The sequence below is a fragment of the Euleptes europaea genome, chromosome 14 (assembly GCF_029931775.1).
Source record: "Euleptes europaea isolate rEulEur1 chromosome 14, rEulEur1.hap1, whole genome shotgun sequence".
NCBI classification, from domain to species: Eukaryota; Metazoa; Chordata; class Lepidosauria; order Squamata; family Sphaerodactylidae; genus Euleptes; species Euleptes europaea.
Window position 1 is genome coordinate 36357125 of NC_079325.1, and position 10982 is coordinate 36368106.

Sequence of the window (10982 nt, forward strand, 5' to 3'; positions counted from 1 at the left end):
TTCGCTGCCGGGGCTATGAGGCGCATGCGTGCGTCTTTCGGCCGTTGAAAGGGTGGGCATGCGCAATAGCGGTGCGGCCTAGCCTGCCAGGGAGGGCGGCGAAGGAGAGAGTGCCCGAAGGGGGTTGCGTTAGGTTGGCAGGTTTGCTGTCATGCCGGGCATAGTGGAGGTGCCGTCGCGGGAAGAACTGGAAGTGCCGCAGGTGAAGGAGCGCAGGTGCCCCCCCTTCCTGGAAGCGCAGCTGGGAGGGCTAGAGAAGACCCCCCCTCAGCTAAGACCCTTCCTGCCAGGGTTCCCCTCTCTTCTCCCCCCCCCCCCCGGCCGCTCAAGGTCAGGGGGAATCCCTTATTTTCTCCCCTCGCACACCTGGTTGTTCAGGACTTCCCCATCCCGGGTTAAAAACCAAGCGTTTATGGTCAGATTTCTCCCTCCACGTTTTTGTTGGCGTTCTTGTTTATTGTTGTAGTAGAAAAGGGCCAGAGTCCAGTAGCACCTTAAAGACTAACAGAAATATTTTCTGGCAGGGGGTGAGCTTTCGTGAGCCACAGCTCACTTCTTCAGCTACAGCTAGAATGAGAATCCATCTGTCTTTAAGTAGAGGAGAGTGAATTCAGACAAGCATTAGTATGTAAATGTTAACAGTATGTCAATGTGAATAGCAGGCGTGATGGGATGAGGTGTGGTATGCAGAAGAGTCTGTGATGTCCAGGGGAGAGATGGGTGTGAAGAAATCAATAATCAATAAACTCTCCACAGAAGAGGACAACAATAAACAATTGTTTCTGTGGAGAGATTATTACTAGCTGTTTTTACTAGCTGTTATTAATAATATTATTTTTTTTAATTTACATTATCTTTAGTTTATTCTCACTGAGGCTCAAGGCGGATTACATAAGTCAATGCAATCGATATAATAAACTCTCCACAGAAGAGTTTGTTTATTGTTTATTGTTAAAAAAATGTTTATTGTTGTCCTCTTCTGTGGAGAGATTATTATATCGATTGCATTGATTTATGTAATCCGCCTTGAGCTTCAGTGAGAAAAATAAACTAAAGATAATGTAAATAAAAAAAAATATTATTAATAACAGCTAGTGTAACCGCTGTGTGAAATTGAGGGTGCCTTATGTGGCAGGTTTAATGCAACGGCGATAACTGATACAGTAAATATGTGCTGTAATAATATTCTGCTCTTTATCCAAGGCATGTGGGCCCTGTACAATGCGCCCCCCCCCCAATGCTCACAAGAGCTTTTTGAGGTAACTTGGGTGAGGAGAGAGTAATTGGCCTAAGGTCACCTAGGAAAATTCATGGTGGCCATAATTAAATAGGAATCCTATAGCACCTTCAAGATTAATCAGATTTATTCTTCTTTTTTAGTCAGAGTTTGTGAATGTGTATGCTGGAATAAAATATGTAAAGTTATACTGGATATCTGTTGTTACAACAAATTAGCATAGCTACTCCTCTGAAATTATTATCATGGCAACATTAATTCTCAATGAATACGCCCTGGATTTTGCTACCTTCCATTCCCTGCTTTCCACCACCACCCCACAAATGCAAAGGTACAAACTCAAGATTTTTTCTGAGTTGCCCCTCCCCATACTCTTATTTCTGTGCTTGCTTATTTAATTCAGATGCATCTGTTCATTACATCAGCACAGAAAGGGTTTTGAGAGCATAGGAAGATCTGCTCTCTAAGTGCCTCGGTTATGTGTTTATACATTTACATTAACTGTATAGGTATGTTTGTAATCATTTTTGTATAATGTGTGTGTGTTTATCTGGGTGGTGGTACTTTGCGTCTTATTTGTTTATAGGACATTCTGTAATTTATAAAGTGCTCTGCAGCCTTTATTGCATGTTTTTGTTATGAGTCTAGCTTCTCTTCCTGTTATACAGATGGGGAACTATGTAAAAGGGACCCAGTTTGGGGCATGTGTGCCTGTAGCTTGGCCCTGCTCTGTGATGCAGGCTCATAGAGCAAGAGCTGGAGTTGTCTTACCTCCCTGGCTTGTTTTTAAATTGTCTGCTTCTCACTCCTCAGGTGAAAGTTAGCTCAGCGGTACTGAAAGCAGCCGCTCACCATTATGGTTCTCAGTGTGACAAACCCAACAAGGAGTTCATGCTGTGCCGCTGGGAGGAGAAGGACCCACGGAAGTGTCTGAATGAAGGCAAAGAGGTCAACAAGTGTGCCCTGGAATTCTTCAGGTATGTCTTTCCTACCCTCATGAGGCTGTAATGAAAGTGCAAGTTTTTTTTAATTGTCCTGCTCTCTCAATAGAATGTTATTGAGGAAGCTTATAACATTGAACCAGTAAAAACAGCAGAACTCCAGTGGCATAAAAATGCAGTCAACAATTTAAACAGAATGCTCTGGCCAGAGTGTTGTCTGGAGTTGATTGTATGTACCATATCACTCCAGTCTTGCTCCACCTGCACTGGCTTCCAGTTTGCTACTGGGCTCCTGTCAAGGTGCTGGTGTTGACCCTGTACAACCTGGGGCCAAGATACCTTAAAGACCGCATTTTCATGTGAACTTACCTGCTCACTTTGGTCTTCCTTGGAGGTCCTGCTTCGGTTGCCCCCACCACGTGAGGCTAGACAGGTGGCAGCTTGAGAAAGAGCCTTCTTAGTGTTGGCACCAAAACCTTTGAACTCCCTCCCCAGGGAGATTTGTCTGTCTCCCTATGTGTCTTTCACAAGCAGGTAAAGGCTTTGTTGTTTTGTCTGGCATACTCCCAATAATGGTTATCAGCCTTCCTTCTAGTGTTGCTTGTTTATGTATTTTGAATTTTGTCATTTTAACTGTATTTTAATTGTTTTAATGTTTGTATGTTCACTGTCTTGTGGACTCGAATTAGGTGGAAAGGTGGCATTAAAATGTTTTAAATAAATAAATTCAGTTAAGTCAGTAAAGTTAAGACAATTTAGCAGCTTAAAAACTGACAAAAAATAGGTCTCGCTCAGACTAGATGCGGCTGTTGCTTCTGCACAACTGTGGTCTTATTTAGGGCTGTGGTGAGCCTGGTGGATATTGGTATATAGATCTCATGGCAAAATAACAGACTCTGAACTTGGTTTTTCCAATATGAATATACAGGTTCCAATATGAATATACTGACTGTGCCTTTTGAACCCCTGTGAACAGCAAATAGGAGTTTTTGTTGTGCAGAGCATTTCTCTCGTCCTCAGACCAAGCTGATGCAACCTGTTGCTGTTTCCTCAGGAAGATCAAGTTGACCTGTGCAGAACCTTTTACCCAATACTGGACCTGCATCGATTACACCAACCTGTTGGACCTTAGCCGTTGCCGGAAACAGCAGAAAGTCTTTGATGACTGTGTGCTGGAGAGCTTGGGCTGGGTGAGACCTGATTTGGGGCAGCTGTCCAAGGTAACCGAATGCTCTGGGTGATTCTCAGTGCACTGGGTGTCAGTCGGCTTATCAGCTTTATTTTGCAGTTTTCCTCTTTGTATCATAAAGCAAGTCGATCCTGCTCCCTTTTGTTCCTTGCGGTATGTTTGTCCCTAAGCTGAGGACAGTGTTGTTGCCCACTGACTCTTTGGGAAGGCTTGGACATGAACATGGCAAAATACCCAGTCAGCTCCTAAAATGTGAAAATATTAGATGTATTTGTCTGCAGGAGTCTTGTGACAAATTTTTCCACCTACACTCAAGAAGCCTCTTCTGGTCATCTGAGGTCTCTGTGTGGCTTGCCTAAGGTGAAGATGATCTTCTAGCGCTTGCAATGGAGAATGGCTTCTGGTTCCTGGGGTGTGTGTGTGCTTATATCTTTGGGCAGCTGCGTGTGTACGTGCTGCAGGCCCGCATTCCACTTGCAGTAGTTGCCACTTCTCGCTCTTGCTTTCTCAGTATGGCTTACTGTAGTAAAAACAGTTGATTTAAAGAGCCTTACCAAGCCCTGGGGAGAGGGGAAGATACACGGGGGGCACTTTCTTATGCTTCAGAGCTTGTGGCATTCTTGCCATAAATCTTGGCTGCCACTTCTATAGAGAATAAAGTATCTTTCCCTCTTAAAACTTGGCTTTTCTTGAATCTTCCTTACTTGCTGTATACATATTCTATTTAGTTCAGAGTATAGTCAGAAATCCAAGCAATCCTTTCTTCAGCTTCCCTCTGCCTTTTGTTGCATCCGTGCTGTTTGCCACACTAACCCTTGAGCTACTCGTTTAGTCAGAGCGCTGGAGCTGGGCTTGGACCCTGGTCTGGCAGACGTGTGCGTGAAACAAATTCCTGGAATTAAAAATATTGTTGAAGGCTTTCACGGTCAGTTCATTGGTTCTTGTAGGTTATCCGGGCTGTGTAACCGTGGTCTTGGTATTTTCTTTCACCAGCACCTGTGGCCGGCATCTTCAGAGGAGTAACACTGAAGGACAGTCTCAGTGTCAAGTGTGTAGGAAGAGTAATATATAGTCAAAAAGGGGTTGGGTTTGAGGTGAATCATTGTCCTGCAAAAAGTAACAAAGGTAATGTGTGTGCTAACCGTTGTCCTGTAAGTATCAAGATAATGTGCTAATGAGGGTGTGGTATGTTAATATGGAACCATTGTATCCTGAAGTGATCTGTAATGTGTGAAATCCAAAGCTAATCTGCATGGCTATTGTTGACTGTAGTCTTTGTTAGTCTGGAGGTTTTCAAGACAGGAAGCCAAGCCTTATTCATTCTTAAACTCTCTTCTCTTCTGTTAAAGTTGTGCTGATGTTTATGAATTTCAATTACAGATCACTTCAGGATACAATGGTTCCATATTAACATACCACACCCTCATTAGCACATTATCTTGATACTTACAGGACAATGGTTAGCACATTACCTTTGTTACTTTTTGCAGGACAATGATTCAGCTCAAACCCAACCCCTTTTTGACTATATATTACTCTTCCTACACACTTGACACTGAGAGACCCTGTCCTTCAGTGTTACTTCTCTGAAGATGCCGGCCACAGCTGCTGGCGAAACGTCAGGAAAGAAAATACCAAGACCACGGTTACACAGCCCGGATAACCTACGAGAACCAAATTCCTGGAAACTCCCCCAATAAATAACTAAACTTTGATTCTACCCGCCTAGAGGATTACTAACAGACATTCACTGTGATGGGGAATGTTTTCAAACCCTTAGCTATATTATTTTTGGGATATTTTTAATGCAAGGAACTCCAAGCACCAGTGGGCCAGGAAACAGGCTATTTACTTCCTTTATAGTGTTAAAATCCAGCACAGCCATAACCTTGGCTGTATTTTGAAACCCAGGGGTATTTGTGTAGAAGATCCTTGATGTGTTAATGGAACATTAATTTTATTATGTGGTTTCATATTTGAGTTTAATCCCCATTTCTGATGTGCATGTACATGCCTGTTCATCAGCCTGTGCTGAAGAAGAGACAGCATCACTTATGTAACATGAAAGCATGAATATGTTCCTGGCTGCCACTGTGGGCTCTCTAATCTGAGGATGTGGGAGGAGTGTCAGAGAGAAACATTTTCCATAGCCTGCCTAGTTGTCTGTATACTAACATGCTTTCTGCAGGTGAGGCAGACTTCATGTCTTGAGTGATGAGTGTGAAGAGGTACAGTTGTCCCTTGTAGGGTTTTTTTTGTAAGCTGGGACTCTCAAACATGGTCATCTGTTGGGAATGCTGTAGCTACCTGTAGCTATGTATTCCTGCATTGAATAGCAATTGACCTCCAGGATCCCTTCCAGTTTTAACACTGTTAACTGTTGACCCAGTTTCAGCTTTTTGTCGTTGTAGAAGCACTGTGACATTTGAACACTTATATAAATCACTGTACAGTCCACATAATCATGGCTCAGTGGTAGAACGTGGTGCTCAGAATCTTGGTTAAAATGATCTTGCGTAGGAAGGCTGAGCAAGCCCTCTGCCTGAGACCTTTGAAAGATTGCTGCTGGACAGAATAGACAATTCTAGGCCAGACAGGACCAGTGGTCTGGCACTGTATGATGTAGCTTTGTGTATTCAGATTCACACTGTGTGTTAATTGTTCATCTGGTTCAGAATGTGTCATAAAGTCTGTAGAAGGGTGTATGCTATAGATAACTCATCCTGCCACCCTTTGTTTCCAAGCAGAATTGAAAATGTTGCTTCCTAACTTTCTGTTGAGATGGGCATCAGAGGCCCTGCTCCATGTACTCATGCCTTCTGAGGTATGGTGGGTGGTAGCCCAAGAGGGGGTCCTTAGTTGGGCAGTGCCCTCCCTTCAGCAGTTTCCCTGGCTTTCTAACTGGAAAAAATCAGAGGCACATTATGTTGAGCAGTTCATTACCTCTCTCTCAGGTAATCTTTCTTGCCCTTGTATTATCCTGCAGTGCCTATTATTTATGGTGTTATGCTGTTGCTTTTATCTTTAGCATCTTGTCTTATTTACTTTGTTTTGGTGATTGAATTGTATTTATTGGTGGTGTGAAGCGCCACAAGCTTTTATTTTTTTAGAGCAAATGACAAATATTTTGAATTGATAAAGGAGTGTGATGGCTTGTGCTTAATTGGGTGGTTTGGCTTTCTACTGCAAAGCTGTCACCTCGTTTTTTGCCTAGCAAGACATTTCTAATGTGATTCCCCCCACTTCAGGTCACCAAAGTGAAGACTGACCGGCCTCTCCCTGAGAATCCCTATCATTCCAGGCCAAGACCGCCACCAAACCCACCAGTTGAAGGCGAGCTGAAACCTGCTTTGTATGGCAGCCGGCTGTTATTCTGGAACTGATAAAAGCAAAATAAAAGCGGGTGGCTTCAAAACAATAAGAAGCTTCTTGTCTAGTGTAAATTACTCTTTGCTGGTGTTTACTGGATGACATCCATAGTTGGAAATTAAAAATATATTCTTGCTCAAATTGTCCCTGTCCTGTGCGTATGTGTGTGTTTCTGAAACAAAAGGGGGGAAAAGGGGATAGGTGTTAGATGTACCAATGGCCTCAGCACAAGGCTGAGTTTCTCTGGGGAAAGGGTCATTGGTGATGGGAGCACAGAGTCTTCAAGGTAGCGGCTATCTCTAGGATCTTTTAGGTAGCAGGAGTTGAGGAAAACCTTTTTGCTGTGTAAGTTTATGGCAGTCTGACTTGGTCAAAGGCAGCTTCATATGTTTATATGACTTTCTTAAAGCTCCAGGAAAGTAAACCAGGTGTGTTCTAGAATCTTAAGCCTTACTCTGCAGCATCTGTAGTGGAGAGGTTAATCCCAGCCTTGAGTGCAACTTCTTTCCCACCCCCTTAGTTGTTTTCATTCTGTGTTTCTTATGTGCTGTGATCCTAATCGTCAATGCAGCATCTTATGCTTCAGGGATTTCACAGTCTTGTGTTCATTTGTGTTTTCTTCTACATGAGAAATGCAAGCTTCTTTTGCTAACCTTGCATGTGTTGGCTTGGTTAATAACTTGAAAAAAAATTGAACACATGAAGCTGCCTTATACTGCATCAGACCCCCCTGGGTCCATCAAAGTCAGTATTGTCTATTCAGACCAGCAGCGGCTCTCCCGGGTTTCAGGCAGGAGTCTTTCACATAACCTACTCGCCCAGTCCCTTTAGCTGGAGATGCCGAGGATTGAACCTGGGACCTTTTGCATGCATTTGTGATGATCCATCTGTCTTTTTTCTGCCTCCCTGACAAATGAGAGAGCTCTGGAAGTTTAGATACTCTTTGTCTATTTTGAATATTAACATTTTTTGATGTTACTCCTAAGAAACTAGAGTACCTTAGTGCTCTAAGGAAGCACTTACACAGTTTCAGTTGTTTCACTTCCCTAGATCATGCATATCCATTACAAAAATATTGTTGACATCAGGTGTGCATTTCTGTCTTGACCCATAATCAATACAAAATATACAAAATCAGCATATCCACAAAACACATGCAAAATGGATATGGGTAATTATGAGGCCTGCTCACAAATTGAACAGAATAGTCAAAGAGCAACTTATTGAAACTGCCTTTTTATTTAAAATCTTTTTACCCTGTCTTTTCCAGACAATCTATGGTAGCTAACAACCCCACCAGCACGCCAGCCACTATATAAAACATTGTAAAACAAAACCACATGGCCTTCCATATGATTTGTTGGGATTTTCCAACTCTTCATTACAAGTGGGGCTTTTTCCTGATTTTTTTTGGTGTTATTAAATTTCAAATGTGAACGGTTATATAATTTGTCTGGTTCTGTCTGATTCTGATTATGGTAAATTTTTGAGAATTTCCCCAATTTCAGAATGGGGAGGGGGGCTTTTGTAAAAGCCCCATCACTCTTTAGGTACTTTTAGTACCAATCACTCTATGCTTATATTATACTTTCCCTAACTTCAGGTACTCTGTTATAGTTACAAGTGTATTGTTGCAGTGTGTTGGCAGGTTTGAGCCTCTGTCCAAGAATGCTCCTTCCAGAAGGGAAGCATCTCTTACTTGTGAACTGTTTCCTGCTTTACTATGAGATTCTTTGGGGGTGGGGTGAGGGTGTCCAGTGTTCATACTGCATGCAGCTGAATTGATGAAGTTGTCTGGAGCTGAATTCCTGAATTCAGCAATGAAAATAGGGCATGGAGTGTGTGTGTCCTCTTCTTCCAGAACATCATTAGCTGCTGATTCCCTGGAGAAGGGCAATCTGATACTGGAACCTACTAGATGTCATGTATGTTTGGCTGGTAATGTGACGTTGGCCAAAGGCAGGCGAACTGAAGCAGATGTGAACATCTGCTGTTGATTAAGCTAATGTTGGCACTTGCAGTGAGCCTTAATTATAGTGGTGTGTGTGCCTGTTCACAACACCCATTCCATGTGTTAACTTTTCAGCTACATCACCTTTGGAAAAAACTTGTCCACTGAGTTTTGTCCTATCTAATGTATTTAGGAAAGGTCACATTGCCTTTTCCTTGTTACTCTGTCTTGACCTCTTAGGCTTTTAAAAATTTCAGCCTGTAAAAAAGCTGTCTCTGTGAGGAAAAAGCGTGCAGTATAAAATGTGACTTGAACTGGCAAGGTAGTGGTGCTGAACATGCAGATGGTGGCATTGCATTCAGCTTCTGGTAGGACACCACTCTTTGCCCTGTCGAACACACCCCTTTCCTGCTAAATTTAGCAGCTGTGCAGGTAAGTCTTTGCTGTTCCCACATTCCTTTTTTGGCCCCCAATCCCCTGCATTAATCAGCTTTTGCAAATGCTTCCCTACCTGGTCACCTGCAGGCAGTTCTTGTGTGCTCCAAAAGAGCAAACCAATGGCTGCTCACAAGCCTTCTGTGAAGTTTGATTTGAGAACCTGAAAGCCAGTTTTTGCTATTCATATTAAAAATTGAACATTTTATCTTGTGTCCTTGGGATGGGGCCAAAGCAGTATTTTCCAAGCTTTATGGAATCACAATGCTTGTGTAGAAATTTCATTAGACACATCTGGTCTTGCACAGTTGGCACCAATTCTTCACCTGACTGGCTTCTGCTTCTTTTCATCCAGCTTCTACATCTACTTGCTTCTGCCTTTCAATTAAGTTCAATTTCTATGTTTAAAACCATGGGTCATTGCAAAGCAATATTTCTGATGAAGGTGACCAAGCATACTAATCACTTTTCCTGTCTCCCTCCACCCCAGCTCTTGCACTCCTATTCATATTATGCGTCCTCTCTGCCTAAGCCTGGTGCAGTTGGAGCCTCAACTCCTCCCAAAGTTCCTTTAAATATCATTCTGCAGTTATGACCTTGGAAATTCTTAGCCTTGACTTTTATAGCCCTGTAACCAGCTTGCTGGGGGTAAAGGGAAGATGACTGGGGAGGGCACTGGCAAACCACCCCATAAACAAAGTCTGCCTAGTAAACGTCGGGATGTGATGCCACCCCATGGGTCAGGAATGACCCCAAGCTTGCACAGGGGACCTTTACCTTTTTAACCAGAAAGTACTTTGCGTACCCTATTAACATTCTCTGTTTTCCAATCTGAGAAGTATTGAAGCCCATTCCTAACCATTGCAAGATCTTGTTCAGCACCTCTTTGATTCATCCCAACATTTCATCAGGTGTATATAATGATTTTGAGCTTTTTTTAGCTATAAGGGCTAAAAACTTGTTTGCACCCCTTCTTTCCTCCGTCTGAATGTGCCACCGAGTCTTCTAATCGGTTTTATATGGGAAGATCATACATTTAGTCTACAATTTCTCTTTCAGCTATCTGTATTCAATTTTACAGGTCAGGCTTGCTGTTCTGGGCCCCAAAATTTGTTTTTTTAGAACACCATTACTTCTGTTTCAGCAGCACTTAGCCAGATGCATCTGTACAAATCCATGTGCTAGTCTCTTTCCTAAACAGCCTCTGCTGGAAGACAGTGCCTCTGAGTAGGTGCAGAGTTCCCTTGCCATCAAGATATGGTTAATTCTGACACAAATGTCAAGGTCAGTAGGCAGGTTCTGTGGCATCTAAGTGGGTGTAAGCCCAGTAACAGCTTACTTTGCCTTAGTAAGCCCTGAGGCTGGGTAAAGTTAAGAGTCTCAGTGTTGCTAGGCTTGGTTTGAAACAAGGAGTTAGAGAGGCAAGGGGCTGGCTAGCCTCGTCTTCCAGAAAGCTGCCTCTAGGGGTCGGCGGTTGGTTTGGAGCTATGTCTGTTCAGCATTACTTTAATGTTTTTGTCAATCATCAGTTTCCCCCCCTATGGAACCCTAATGGTTTCATGGAAACTTTAGAGCAATCAAATGTCAAGACGGAGTTAAGAACATAAAGCCATCTTGGAGGAATTTATCAGGACGTTTTCTTGGCAGAAAGAGAACAGACCCAGGCAAATTCGACATGGGGGTCTCTTGCAGGCATGGTGGGAAGCTGCAGTTCATGCTGGGCTGCAGGCCGTAACCTTTGCCAGAGCTCATCATGGCATGCTTGAAGCTAACAGTTTGTGTCAGAAAACAGCAAGTTGGGGCCATGCTTCCTTGTTACACTGCATGTATTTCCATACTGAAGCCTTGCACATTTCTGGA

General features: G+C 43.0%; 1 protein-coding gene across 1 annotated transcript; it reads left to right on the forward strand.

The window, feature by feature from the left end:
• The first annotated feature begins 89 nt into the window (after window positions 1–89).
• NDUFA8 (NADH:ubiquinone oxidoreductase subunit A8) lies at window positions 90–6785 on the forward strand. Its single transcript, XM_056860676.1, has 4 exons — window positions 90–202; window positions 2051–2214; window positions 3233–3398; window positions 6616–6785. Exons 1-4 carry the CDS (start codon window positions 152–154, stop codon window positions 6748–6750), a joined length of 516 nt encoding a protein of 171 aa, XP_056716654.1. The 5' UTR covers window positions 90–151; the 3' UTR covers window positions 6751–6785.
• Window positions 6786–10982: the final 4197 nt, after the last annotated feature.

Bases quoted from the DNA above. Each gene is read 5' to 3' on its own strand.
- NDUFA8 (XM_056860676.1), top strand. From the start codon at position 152: ATGCCGGGCATAGTGGAGGTGCCGTCGCGGGAAGAACTGGAAGTGCCG. The intron at 203-2,050 runs GTGAAGGAGCGC...CTCACTCCTCAG, and splicing joins AAGAACTGGAAGTGCCGCAG to GTGAAAGTTAGCTCAGCGGT. The intron at 3,399-6,615 runs GTAACCGAATGC...CCCCCACTTCAG, and splicing joins ATTTGGGGCAGCTGTCCAAG to GTCACCAAAGTGAAGACTGA.